Source organism: Limulus polyphemus, unplaced genomic scaffold (assembly GCF_000517525.1).
Source record: "Limulus polyphemus unplaced genomic scaffold, Limulus_polyphemus-2.1.2 Scaffold679, whole genome shotgun sequence".
Lineage (NCBI taxonomy): Eukaryota > Metazoa > Arthropoda > Merostomata > Xiphosura > Limulidae > Limulus > Limulus polyphemus.
Genome location: NW_013666289.1, coordinates 173,192 through 188,698, shown reverse-complemented (window position 1 = coordinate 188,698; position 15,507 = coordinate 173,192). Strand labels below are relative to the sequence as shown.

At 34.2% G+C, this 15,507-nt stretch overlaps 1 protein-coding gene across 1 annotated transcript in view; it reads right to left on the bottom strand.

Moving 5' to 3' along the window:
- LOC106459905 (sperm-associated antigen 6-like) overlaps nt 1-15,507 on the bottom strand; it is a 61,409-nt gene that overhangs the window by 32,348 nt on the left and 13,554 nt on the right. The window contains exons 4-6 of the mRNA XM_013919575.2: nt 13,723-13,906; nt 13,120-13,325; nt 1,221-1,394 (exon numbers count right to left, since the gene is read on the bottom strand). Coding sequence (XP_013775029.1) covers nt 1,221-1,394; nt 13,120-13,325; nt 13,723-13,906 — 564 coding nt within the window. The remainder of the gene's footprint in view (nt 1-1,220; nt 1,395-13,119; nt 13,326-13,722; nt 13,907-15,507) is intronic.

Genomic DNA, 15,507 nt, shown 5'->3' with positions numbered 1-15,507 from the left:
CGCCAAGGTACAGGATAGTTCTAGAAACGTGGCATCACTAGTCATGTGACCTCGCTGACGCAACAATATTTTCTATTAGCTACCAATTGCTTGTGTTTATGTATTGCTCAAACTGTAGTTAATAAATAGTACTGAACTGTATTTGACTTATTTATAAAGTTTATTTCTAATGAACCCCAACAAAATTTTCTCCAGGCCACCCAGGTCCTTAATCTGGCCCCTATAAATATGCATACAACTAGCTATTGTATTATCTAATAAAGTATTGAGGAGCACATGGAGTCAAACAATAGACTTCTCTGCACAAAGAGCAATTGTTAAGTTCCCATTACAATTGGCATAGATCCTTCTATGAAGCAATGACGTGACAGTGACTTCTATAAACACACTGACAAACACTGAAAACCTTAAGGTTCACTAAACACTAAATAGGTCCAAGTCAAAGCATCATAAAATGTTTTCACTTAGCTATAAAGTAGCAATGAGTTGGTGTTCAAAAACTGGAAGATGAGCTTCTGTTTTAAACTCTGAGAGAAGAAAAATAAGTATGTTCATTCATAAACAGCAAAATATTTTTTATTTGGTTAACATAAAACATTAATTGATGACCTTGTGGAAATTATACTTGATAAGTTTAGGTTCTTGTGTTCAAATGGAGAAATAAGTATAAAGAATTTTAAGAAAGTGCAAGTTAGTAAATTGGATAAAGCAAATGACAGATATAGCATTGTGCTATATTAAGTTCCATGAATTAATAATCACTTTAATAAGGACTTTAAAGTATGTATTATGAAATACTTGGATTACACACAAAAGTAAAACCATACAGTTAATAGATTGGTAATCTAAGTATATTTCAACAAAGAGCAAACCTTACAAGTAACGATTTATACTTAACTATTCTCTTCAAAAATCTGTCTCACTTTTCAGCCCAGCCAATCAAAATTGAGTAAGTGATAAATAATCCTGCCCCCATCATGTAGACACAATAACCCAAAGAACCAATCAAGCCAGACACAAAAACCATCACACACAAATACTTGGACACAAGTGTGAAATTTCATATGTTGTGACTGTATGTGTATATGAGTGCAAAATTCAAAATGAACTAGCATTTAGAATTTTCTCTGGTAACTTTTAAGCACAAAGTAGTTTTATTTAGTTTTAAAATAACTAAATCTTATGAAAAACTATAAAATAATATTATACAATTTACTTACTTCTGATGAATGTTTCACAGTTTCTCTTACAAATATGGCTGCATTTTTGCAAACTAACTCATCTTGATTTCTAAGCAAAGACAACACTGTGGGATAAGCCTCAGCTTCAACAGAAAGTTCTGCAAGCTCAACTGAATGTTTCACAATACTGCTTAAGGCCCAAAGTACTTGACGCTGAAAAAGTAATGTTAAAGGTTATTACCCCCTTTTTTTTTGTCCAACACATGGGAATACATCAATATTATGTTGAATCACAAATACTAAGAAACATAATTAATATTTGCTAAATGCTTTCTTAAATTTTAATGTTGAAAATTTGGTTATCCAATGGCATAGAAAATGTACTGAATACAATTTTTAGCCTTAACACAATTTAACTAAATAAGTTGAAAGTTTCCCAAAATGCACAATATATGTATAACACTGTGAAAAAATAAAAACTGTATTTGAAGAAACATTAAAAGTATCAAGTTCTGGTAATAAATCGTTAGAAGTATAGTTGATAGAGCACTTACTTGAAGAACAAGAGATCTCAGGTTCAACCTTGAGACAAGAGATATAAAAATGAAATTAACAGAGAAAAAACTGGCTCCTAACTAATGATATCTTATAACTCTGAGATAATGGCACTTGCTTTCAACAGGAAAACAATCTAGTAGTTTGAGTTGTTAAACAATTACTAGCAACAGACAACATGTTAACCCTGAAACTTAATTGGTAGTACAATTGTGATATATCTAGGTGAAACTGAATTAATTGTAGAGCTATACTGGATAGGTCTGATAGATAGCAGGAGATTCGAACAAGATATCAACTAATTGTACTTCCATAGGGTCCCTGTTTCAAGAGTAAATAAAACCAAAATTAAGAGAAACAAATATTTTTATTTGTTGCTTTTGAAGTTCATATATCATCCTGTTTTGTAGCCGATAAAATGCATAATTCATTTCATGATTCATGGCATGCTAACATTTTACTGATGTCATAACAGTACAAACTGCAGTGTTAAGTGTATCTTATGTGATGTCATTTTAGTGTCTACTGATTGACTGACAGACAACACACTACTGTATAATGGTGTGAGTGGTTAAAACAGGTGACCCCTTCAGGCAGCCTTTGACCCCCTTCAAAATTACAGAGTAATAGTACACTTTCCTGATTGTGTCAATGTAAAATGAAATAAAGAGACTGAACATGAAGTGTAAAACAAAATTCACAATCTTTATTATTACAGTGAAAAACAAACAGTCTGTCTACTTGCTGTTTACTTGCAGGAGATGATCACTCTTCTCTTTCCAATCATTCAAGTTGAAACCATGAACCACAGGCAATGTTTCTTATTTTGCAAGAAACTTCATATTCACCCAGAATGACACTGACTACCTGCATGACTGGTAATTGCTATTACAACATAGATGGGACTGTAATCTCAAAATATCACCTGAACTTCTGTGATAGATTGTTTAGGCAGAGTATTCATGACGAAACTTTGTAGAATGAATGGAAACTGCCTGTTGTAGAGACACAAGTGTAGAAAATGACATTTCAAAAGTCTTCATCCTGAAGACAAAAGGTGGAAGACTTTTGAAACGTTGTCCTCTACTCTTGTGTCTCTACAACAGGCAGTTGCCGTCCATTCTATACAGTTTCATCACCTGATCTGTTGAAGGCTACAACTGCAAGCATCCTTATGTAACATATCATATTAAGCAATGTTCTCCCTGGGTGTCAATGGGTATTATCCACTTCTGAGAACAACAAAGGAACAAAAACAAAAACAACTTGGAAACATGATCAACTTAATAGTTTTCACAACCATTTGATATGTGAAAACTACACATATTCAGAATAAAAAATTAATTCAGGATAAATATTATGATACTACAATAAAACAGAAACGTGGTATATAAATATCTTTCCAACTTCAGGCTTGTCCTCAAGTAAAGAATTAACTTTAATTTTACAGCCAATAAATTTTTAATTTGTGCCCTGGTCCAGAATTGCATTAATTTTTTTTTTTTTTTTGCTCCCAAAAGAACAGTTACATGCCACACAAACATCACAACCATTGAAGAAAGAAGTAAATATATTACATAATGAAATCATACAGTTTTAAAAGAAAAACCCTTAGCAATTCACAAGTATATATATATATATAAACAATACACAACATACCTTTTATAAAAAAATTAAAGAATACATAATTTAAAATCCTTTAACAAAAATACAAGTACTCACATTTAAATAAACCCTCTAACAATGAAAATCTCATTTAAAAACCCTTTAGCATAAAAATACATTATTTCAAATTCTTAAACCAGACACAGTTTTGTGATTAAAACATTTAACAAAAGATATTGCAGTTGCAACCACAAACAATTAAAATACCTTTAGCAGTTCTTCATAGTGAGACAATAAAAAACCTTTTTACAATAGAAGAAAAATATAATCCAACCAAAATTTAAAACAATAGAAAAAGTACAAAATCATCATATCACTATAACATACAGACCCTTTAAACATCAACCAAAAAAACATTACAATACAATCTCTTTCCAAGTACAAAATCATACTAAAAGTATACCATTTAATATAGAAATAACATAGCACAAACTAATGCAAAAACTTAAGCAATAAGCCTTTTTTTGCAGTACACACTAATTAACTTCTTCATCTAAACATACTTAAATGTAAAATAAAATCTATTAAATACAGAAAATCTACAGGTAAAATTTTAAATATACTACATATAAATAACCTAAACCACCCTTTAACATAGACAATCATATAGGAAAAAAGTGAAAAAGAAAAATGGGTATAAATATAGACACACACATATACATATAATATATATACATAATACTTACTAAATAAAAATCCTAAAAATTAAAAACAAAGTATAAACAATATATACAATCACCCAGGTCAGCCAAGAGGCCTGACCTCCTTTGCCCTCTTTAAATCTGATAGCAAATCCTCCAACATGGTAGAGTAATATGCATATTGCCTCGGTCAAATGGCATTTTAGAGGGTTTACATGTGCTCATGCTCTCATTGCCCATAGAATATGTATCTCTGTTGCTTGTGAACTGCTTACTCCACAGGCTTCATTGAGTTCTCCACTTGACCAATACATTTTAGTTATGATTCCCTCTGTTGTCCCTCCCTTGAACAACATGTTTACCATCAACCAGAACCTACACATGTATACACTGACCTAGATTAAACAATGTTAACCTTCTCTTTAGACTATTAGTATTCACTAAAACTTTCGTTGCATTTCCTTATGGACCTTCATTCAGTTACAATATTAGTACTAGCTATGGTGGGATTTATAAAGTTTCACCACATGAGTGTTACTTTCTGCCTTCTTTTAATACACTTACAGCTTGTATTTTCATGCACCTCAATTCTCCTCAAACAGCTTTTTATCATGAAAAAAAGTTTAAAATAATTCCTTGAAAATTTTTGTGCTTTTTTTTTCAAAAGTTCAATTTACATGATTGAAAATATTTTATCACAACCAAATAAAGTACTGGGTACACCAAGTTTATATTTAAGATACTAATTTATGCTACTGATAAGTTCACCCACTCAAATGTTTTGACTTTATCCCAAGGCTGGCAGAAGAGAATTTTTGTACATTTATATAAACTATATATACATGCACAAACTCCAGCATCTGTATAGCTGCACACATGATGACCCTACCAGCAAAATGTAGCTTACTTTGAAGCTGGATCCAATTGAAATATCTTGCACTACTCTAACTGAAAAGACCTTGGGTAAAACTATGTTGTTGTTTTTTCAAAAACAGTGTCAATCTCTCTGTTACTCTTATCCTTCCATGAAAATTCACTACCTGCTAAATACTTCAATATAAAAACTGAAACATTCTTTCATGGACATTAATGAAAATAACAAGTACACTGCCTTTTCAAATAATACCTTTTAGGCAGTAATCACAGGTAACTTCATATCACAAAGTTTCAATATCCAGATCAAATCTTTGATTTCTATTTGCATGTAGCTTAATAATTGTGTTCATTATGCAATTTATTTATTCATGATACACAACACTCATGAATGACTTAGGTGATGTTCTTATACATGTGGGACCACACATATGTATATATTCACTCATTTTGTGCTATTTAAATTTATCTTCACTATACATTGTCACACATACTAATAGTTTCCAACAGACTGCATCCAGTTCCCAGTTACTTTACTTCATAGCCATCTCATGTTAGTTTCATTAGTTTTTCTTTTCAGGCATCATCAAATAAATAATCACCAGCCAAGTTCAGTTGAACTAAAACTTTTAGCTAAAATTATTGTGAGTCAGGATTAATTTTTTGTGCTGTTACTTTGTTATAGATCAATATACACTCACTTAAACAAAACAACTCTCTCATTGCACGTGTAGAAATTATACACCTTTCAGTTATAATGAAAACAAAAATCTAGTGAAGATTATGTGGTATTTCCAACAAAACTTTTGCTATTTAGCTAAATCAAATGATACAAAATGCCTCCACTCGTTAGCTCCAGAAAAATCATTCAGTATTTCAGAAAAACATGGTTACAAAGCCCTTTCTACTGCATTTTCAAACTCCTAGTCATCATTTTCATTTTGCAAATTCCTTATGCACTAGGCCTTATATCTACTAGCACCAACCCTCCTAAACTGCTAGCTATTCAACATATTTATGTGGACACTGGGATGTCTGCTCTAAATGGAAAACCATACATCATATCTACAAAAAGCAATTAAGAATTCTTGACCAGACATCAGCCTGTTGATCTCTGTTCAGTTGTACAATACACCATCATGGCAAAGGGCAAGTGTTCATCCCAGTCAGTTTCATCTTAGTTAACAAACTTAGTAAACATATGTTTGATAGCATGTATCATCATTTCCACTAAACCACCAGACTGAAGATAAGGTGAAGTGCACATCTCCACCACACCTAATACTTTACAGGACTCAGAGAAAAGTTGGTTGTTAAAGTTAGCTCTCTAATACATGTGGATCTTTTCAAGTGCTCTAAACTGAACCATGGACAATGTGGGCATATCAACCAATGGATAAGTTTTGGCTCAGTTTGTGAAGTAGTTGATGACCACAAATATATAAAGATGACTTCTTTCCATCTCTGAAATTGGACCAGTGACATCCAGGACTATTCTATATAGAGGAGAACTAACAAGTATTTGCTGGAATTTACTCTTTTTAAGTTGACTTTTTCTCTGAGTCGCACCCATACTGTATTCACACTACCACTGAATATCTTGACTTGAATGCGGACAGAAATAATCATCATTAAACATTAACATTAGTGTAACACTTTATTGCCCTCCAGTTTTTGTGTTTTGCAGTCTGGAGGAACTCATGCCTCAAAACTTTGGGGACAACTAGCTGTAACAGGCTGAAAATCACTACTTGGTGGTTGTTAACAACTGTACATCACACTTCTTGCACTCGTAAATGGTTGTAGAAGTGCTACATTCCTCAATCTAAGCCAGACATGCTTCATGGAAAGGAGTGCCCACACTTGATCTGGGTCATTCAGTTGCTCTTTCCAGAGTTCCTGAAGTATTGATTGAGGCATCTATCCTCTGGTAGAATCTCTTACTGTATGGCTTGTCGTCATTAGAGTAAAAATGGCCTTAACTCCTACACAATGTCCATGATCCACAGGATACAAACATTCAACAAATGGATAGGGTCTCACCATATGAAGAGACAATCCATTCGAGTTTGTTGTGTGCCCAGCCAATAATGTATGATTAAATCATTCTCCTTCAATGCTATTTTTAGTGTGGCATCGTCCCTTCAGAATTTTTAAAGTTCATCACCCACTTCAGTAACACATGGTTCACTTAAACAGTGAACTTTCTATCATACAAGTAATGCTGGAAGTATTTTATAAAGACTACAACAATAAACAGTTCTCTCTTCATCATACAGTATCTGTATTCAGGAGCTATGAGCATACAAGTAGCATACACAATTACACATTCTATTCCATCCTGCAACTGCAATAATACTATTCTGATTACACTATTGCTGCCTTCAACAAGAATTTCCTATCCTGCCATAGATATACCACCACCAGAGCTTCTACCAAACTACACTTCAGGGACTGAAATGCTTGCTCATTTTCTTTATTCTATCTGAAGTATGCCTCTTCCCTGGTAAGAGCCAGTAATGTTGAGGCGATATTGGATAAGTTGACTGTAAACAGTGGGTAATAAGATACAAAACCAATGAAATTGTGAACTTAACATTTGGTCACAAGTTGAGACCAGTTTTGCACCACTGCTATTTTAGCAAGATATGTGCAGATTCATTCTTTACCTACAATATGACTAAGAAGTTCTGCTTCTATACGCACTTTCTCTGGGTTTCATTTTCAAGCTAGACTTTATTTTTCTCTGCTAAAATACCATTTTCAGATTCTTAGATGTATATTTGGTTTGTTTGTTTGTTTGTAATTAAGCACAAAGCTACACAGTGAGCTATCTGTGCTCTGCCCACCATGGGTATCAAAACCGAATTATAGTGTTGTAAGTCTGCAAGCATACCACTGTGCCACTGGGGAGCTGTATATTTGGACATGTGACCAAATTCCAAAACAAAACTGACATAGATTAGACATTTCCCCCATTCAGTGTAAGCTCCATTAGGCTCTCAAAAGTGGCTGACATGTTAAACAGGCTAAACAGCATGACATGAAACTTATACAAGCCATCTCCTGTGTTAAAAGCACTACGTTTGCTCTCATCATCCAGTTCAACTTGCCACTATCCAGATGTCAGGTCTAGTGGATTGAACCAATGGCCCCTTATTCCACATCCAGACATCCATCTGTTTGTGGAAGTGGAAAGGTATCAATGCAAGTTATAGTGTTCTCTCACCTAAAAATCAGTTCAGAATCTGGGCATATCTTCCTTCTTCCTTATAATCACTACTGGAGCTGGCCAAGCACTCTCTGAACGCTGTACCATTCCATTTCATAATTTCATAACATCCATTATACTTCACTGCTTACTGCCTCCCTAGTGTACCAGGGAAGCTTGTGCAGCAGTTGTTTACACAGACGTGCATCACCTGTATCTATGTGATGTTGAATAACTGTAGTTCAGCACAATCGGTCATCAGGTTCCATAAATATATTGATATGTTTCACCAACAAATTACTGAGTTGCTGCCATTATGTTTTGTCTAGACTGTATACACAATCCTCAACTAACAATCTCAGATGTGTTGGTATCCATATATTTTCAACTGCAGGATGATGATACAACCTTAGAGTAATCACTAGCATTCGTTCCTTTCACTAAGCTTACCATGCCAGTAACCATTCCATCTTGTAGCTGGATAACTGATTCGCCATAATTGTAGAACAACACCAGGACTTCATCCTACTTCAGGTAGATAACTGCCAGGCTAATGTTCTTGCTTTCTAGACTGAACATAGCCCCTTTCATGCATGAGCTCAATAAATGTTACATGGAACCAATGCACCAGATAATGTCTGTAGTAAACCCTGGAACACCACTTGTGTACCTGAGGGAGGGCTGTGACTTACTCTCCCACATACACACATACAGAACACTGTTTGTTTGGTCAAGCTGGCCACATTGGATAATTCTACCATTGAAAATCAGTTCACCCAATCCTGTTGCCAGAATCAAGGTTAGCAACAACTAACTTTGTTTCGTAAGCAAAACCTTCTGGACATAGTTGGAGCTTCACCTCTCAAATCACGTTGAGTTTATTTTTCATTTGTTAAAACAAAGTTTTGGATGATAGGCCCACGTGGTAGTTTTGCTTAGAGTGCTCAATATACTGTAAGATTTATCAGTGTTCTGGCTGCCTCTGTATCAACTAGGAACTCTTTCTCATGCCCTTGTACTCCAAAAGGCACATACCAAAACCCATTATGCCCTAATATAATTGGCATGACCACAACACTTTTTTGGTGCAATCTGTTGCTTGCATTCTCAAGTCTTTGACAATAGCTGACTTGGGATCCTCTAGTTGCCTGTAGCTACAGCTGTCATATTCTCTGCCTGCTGTTGCCTCTCCTAAACTTGTTGTACTGTACATCAAAACTGATAGCCTTGTCAAACCCAGATGTTTGGTAAGGTAGGAGTAGTTCAATAAAAAGTGACCCAACACTCCACAGGCAGAGCACATGCTTTACTCTTCCCTTCAAGGGTGATGTAGATGTGGTATATAAACTATAGGATGGCTGGGATAGCCCTACCCATTCATTGGATACCAATGTATTTAAATCACAACACCAAGATGTGTGGGTTGTTGCCTAACCCTTGGCTGGATTAGAACCCGGTACAATATGGCCACATGGGTAGGATGGTCTGTTTAAGGTAAAATTACTGCACCTGCTGCTATACGTTTCTTCCTCTATTGCAACTGGCTCAATGTTACTACTTCATACCACACCATAATAGAAACTGTCCCAGTTAAGGTGGGAAGGTCTCTCACACCCACATGATACCACGTTGTCTCACTAGGTAGCCTTTCTATGAACTTGTCTCTAAGAATATCTTCACAATCTGGCAGGTCCATTTCAGAGTGTGCTTTACATTGCAATTTGTGCAGGCCATCTGCATAAGTAGGCAAGCTTTCTGTGACACCCCTCTTCAGAGCTTTGAATTCCACCTGGTGGATTGCTCTGTTTTCCACTGGGTGGAAACTCTGGTGCAGTAATGATTGTCTTGCAGTCTAATAGTTTCTCCTCATCCAAAGGCTCAACAGAGGCTAGAACAAAACCATTCAGAATCAGGTGTTGTACATCTGTTCTGTCCAACCATTTGAGACAGTTATTTGCCTGAAATGCATGAGAAAGTGCTTCAAATCTTCTTTTGCTCACCTTTTATTATCAGTAAAGTGAGCTAATTCAAGTTGTTCATCGGGAAGTGTGATCATGGCCAGATACTCTCTTTCCCGACTTCCTTAGCATCACTAACACAGCATGGTAGGGGCTCTCAGGGATCCAAATACTCTGATGAATGGTAGGCCTATGATCCAGGGTGGCAGAGCAACAAGATAATCCAGGCTGTTCATCTACTAGCTCTTCTCTTTCCGAAGATGCTCCATGGATCATGTTTTCATTGGCAGTATCCTCCCAGCTCTGGGAGGCTCACCACTGTCTCATGACTCACCCACTTCACCATTCAGTGCTCATAACCTCACTTGCAAGTGAGTTAGCTCAGGTTGGTGGACTTCATTGTTCAAAGGCACCTCCAGTCTCTCTGTGATATTCTCATGTGGCTTCAACCAGAGCTGAGGCTGAGTTATTCTGGCTGTTGTAAACAGTCCTGAAAACATGGTATATCCATATACCACAGAAAATTAGAGAGTTGTTAATGCTACTTTCATTTTTAAAGGGTTCAATATTAGTTGCTCTGGGAAATCATGTAGGTTAGTTAGTCTTACTTCTGTAGTGGGAAATTAAAATAACCCAGTAAGATAAAAGAAGTTTCCAAAATCATTCAGTGAAATATGCTACATAAAAGAAAGCCAACATGTATTCTCCAAAAGAAAATCTCGGTTGATAATCTGTTATCTTTTTTTATGGATGTTCCTTGTTATATGGATAAAGTAAATGATGTGGACTTGATGTGCATGGATTCCAAAACGTTTTAGTAAGGCGCCACACAAAATAATAGCTATGAAAATCATACTGGTATAAGTTGAAGAAAGCAAAAGATAGTTATTAATGAAGTTCAGTCAAACTGGACCCTTGTTACTAGTAAAGTGCCTTAGGGGTCAGTGCTTGGGCCTTGCTTACATTAATTATATTGATAGGAGCATAATTAGTAATGATATTTTCTAATGACATTACCCTCTTGAGTATTTCTAGCTGCATTAAGAATGTTGTGGTACAACAGAATGACTTGGATCTATTGGTAAGTTGGACAAAAATTTAGAAATTTACCAAATATTTTGTTGCTAGTAGCAAAGCTACTTGAATTTTATGATGTATTTACATGCATATTAATACATGTCAAACGAGGTAATTACTCTCGCTACAGAAATCACTAGTTAGGCTTACCTTGAAATTCTTTGTACAACTTAGTCTGTCATCTAAAAAAGGATACAAAAGGTACTAAATCATTGGAAATGGTTCAGAGGAGAGCTAATAGAATGATTTAGAGATGGAAGGGTTATGTCATAGGGATAGGATAAAACCTCTTATTTTCTTCTGAGAAAAGGAAGATAAGGAGTGACCTTATTAAAGTTTACAAGATTTTCCAAATGGTCAACAGGACAAAGACCCTCTTTTTTCATAATATTTTCTTAAGATAACAAGACGAGAGGACAGAAGTTTAAGATTATGAAACAGCAGGCTAAGCTCAAGTTAATACAGTTTTATTTTTCAAAGAAGGAGATTGACTATGAAATGAGAACCATAGGCAGTAGTAGAAGCCAACACATTACTTATCTACCTCTATGTCAAGATCCTTTTCCTTAGTCATACTGTTGTGTATCTTATCTATATTAAACCTGTTGTGAGAATTATGATAATTAAAATGCATTTACTATAAAGGTCATTTGTTAGATATCTGTCCAATTAACTAACTAAAACATCATCAGAAAAAGATCCCAGATTATCAAGCAAGATTTTCCTTAGGTGAATCATGTTGGCTTTTGTGTGTGTGTGTATCATATCTCACTGAATGATTTTGGAGAGCTTCTTTTATCAGACTCTCTAGAATTTTTTCCAATACAGAAATATGACTAACTTGTCTATAATGTCCATGGCAACACTTCTTAGCCCATTTAAAATAAGAATAACGTTAGCAACTCTCCTATCCTCAGGTACATGTTCACTAGCGTATATGAAAGAGAGAGAGGCTTGCATATATGATTTTTGACCACATTTTAAAACCTTGAAAAAATTCGAATGATCCTGGTGCTTTTGACATAGCTTTCACAAAGATGTTCTTATTCATAAATACTTTATAGTTTTATTGTATATAGCACCTAACTGAGTTAAGTATCATCGTCTTTGTTAGATATACATGACTGTTTCAATTTAAGGATAGCATAAGTGTTAAATTTAGTTATTTTTTAAAGCTATAGTTTATCACAAGTTTGTTCATGTCACTATTTACAAATCATACGTTGTGTAGTTCAGTTGTTGTGAATTGGCAATTGTTGTATTATTGCTTCATGTTATTAGAATCTTCTAAGTTTTTCTCATTGTTTTAATCAAATGTTCTTGTATCATAATATCTAGTAGTGTGTGGAACATTCTAGGCCTCTGTCGAATCAAAAAACACATCCGAAATGTAGTTTGGGATAGTTAGTTAGACAGTTTGTTTGTTTTAAGTTATGCACAAAGCTACACAAAAAACCCGATTTCTAGCATTGTAAGTCCGCAGACATGCCGCTGTGCCAATGGGGGGCAAGTTAGATAGAGATAGATCTAGACTGTGTGATTGTGAGTCTAGCCATAAAGAGTGTATAGTGGTGATTTTTAAAGTGAAATTATCACAGATTGTATTATAATAACAGAGTAGAGAAGAATAATTTGTCTTGTTAATTGTGTTCTAAAGTAACTGTGGAATTTGACAAAAAAAGAGACAATTATTTACAGCTGTGGATACAACTGGGATAATCAACAGTGTAACAAACATTTGTATATATATATGTTTGACGTGTTTTAATATATTATTTTAAAACAGTTGGACTTTGTGCTATTTGTTTATTGTTGAAATTTAATGCCAACAAGTCACAGGTACCTACTGTAAAGAATCCAGCCCATACATAAAAACCTGACAGTAAAATACATTATAAAATGTACAAAAGGGGAAAAATATCTTCATTATTTGCCAAACATGAATATAACAAATTTACCTTCAACTTAACATCTGGGTTAGATATAAGGTTCACTAAGTGTGGAATTGCTCCTGTGTCAGTGAGAGCTTGGGCTAATTCTAATGTATGTTTGCCTATTTCTGCTAAAGCTGTTGCAACTATACGTTTAAGGGAAACTTCTGGTTCCTGAAGACATAATACCAGTAGAGGCACGGCTCCCACTTCTACAACAGCTTCTGCCAGTTCTTTAAGAAATAAATTTGTTTAATCAGTTCCTACATTAAGTACAATTAATTATTACAAAGTTTCTCATTACTTTATGAATAAATTTGAGTTACTTAAGTTATTTTTGAATTTGTACCAAAAACAATGATTATCATAATAATGACAATTTCTAAAAGTTGCACAAATATACATTTTACCAGTTATGAGATTTTATTTTGAAATAAACATAAAAATTTACATTGCATTTAGTAATTCCGAAGTACGTATTATTGAGTAAAATCTAAAGCTAAAGAAAAGATGTATGATAAGATTTTTTCATGATGTACTGTAATTATGAATTTAGAATTATCAGTTAGACTAAGTACTTCGGTTAATATTAGCAGAATATTTCAAATAAAGCTTTGCTATCTTACATACCAGTAGAGTGTTTGGCTACATTTGCTAAAGCCCAAACTGCGGACTCTTTCACTTGTGGATCGAATTCCTCCAGACACAGCAGCAATGCATCAAGGCCTCCAACCTCTACTACAGCTTTGGCTAGTTCAGCTGAATGCCTAGACACAGTTCTCAAGACGAAAGCTGCAGATCTTTTATAATATTTCTAAATAAAAGGCATATAAACTGCAATTGCCTGTTTGTTTTGTTTCTTTGTTTTTCACAACTTTAACAGTTAGATGGTTATTTTCAGTTTTTACAATATCAAGAAACTAAATATGTTCACATCTGGTTTCAACTAAACAAGAAATTAAAACTGTACTGTCATTGTCATACCAGAATGAGGAATGTTCTCAGTTCGATTTTCACTGGGATCCGTTTATAATTGTCTTTTTCCTACAACAGCGGGGGTACAGACTTTTAAAACTAGTGATAATAATAATAATAATAAAAGTAGTAAATATGTTAATATAGTTTTCATTCAGAGCATGAGATATAACTGTACTGTAAAGTCTTTAAAATATCGAATGTAAAAAAGTAAACCCTCTGCCTGTTTATACCACAGGTTAGTATAAAATTCAAAACACTGTATTATATAATTAACAAGTCATCACCGACACGGGAATAAACCAAGGTGGCAAAACGTAAGAGACATCACACATGAAATCTATGCTGTTCGAAAGGTACAGTGCGCGTTTTTATACCAATATTCTTCATCGATGAAAGTATAGAAACAATAGTTTCCTCCTTTATGTTTGGTAGTTTAGAGAAAGTAGTTTGTAGAAATAACTCCGCAATTTGTAGGCTATTTTTCATATACCTGTTGACATTGCCTATCCCCTGCTTATATCCATTATTTAAAAAAAAATTCTTCCAAAGTAAGTTTGAATTACACATTTTAAGCAAAAAAAGTATCACAGCTAAATATTAAAAAATAAGTTACTCTTATACACTTATTTTTGAGTATTGGAATGATAGTAACATTTCTCTGTGATGTGTTATTCTCCCCCCCCCCCTGTTAATTATTATTAAGTTTATATTTTACATATCTTATCCGTTGACATTTAGTTGTGTCTTGTTACTTAAAGTGTTCAATTTCACGTGATTTTCGTGAAGGGCAACACTGGCAACCGTCCATTATTTCGTGTCAGTGATAGCTATAAAACTGAGTCAATACGCTTTGAATCTAGAAAGGTGTGTCAAAATGGTTTACAAAAATAAATTGAGAGAACTTCATATAAATGACTGTGTTGTTCTCCATCCATTCTTTTTTTTCTATGAAAATATGAAATGCTGTAAACACTTGGATGTTTATAACTTATTTTTAGCAGGATGTATGGATGTTACTTGTGAAAGTAAGAAATTGTAGTCAGAGAAGATCATGTATTTTTAAGTAATTGCTTGAGTGAGTCCTTTTGTAGCTCCTACTTTTTTTGTTATCTCCATAGTCGCTATTATTAGCCTAAAACTTGTGCTCACCAGTATCAAGTGTTATTGTATGGAGCATTTATTCATTGTGATATTACCTGTATACCTCTCACAGTGGTGTCTAACTGACCCTGGCGTAACCTAACGACAGTACTTATAGTATTATAATTACATACATTACTCGTTAGTGTCCATAGAAAAGATATGCAACCCTTCTTAAATCTCAATAATTGATGAATATTATGATACTTATATACATATTTAATGGCAGGTTTAAATTTATATAAATATTATTTGATAAATTTATTCGAATACCTTTCACATAATCAAAATGTGCGC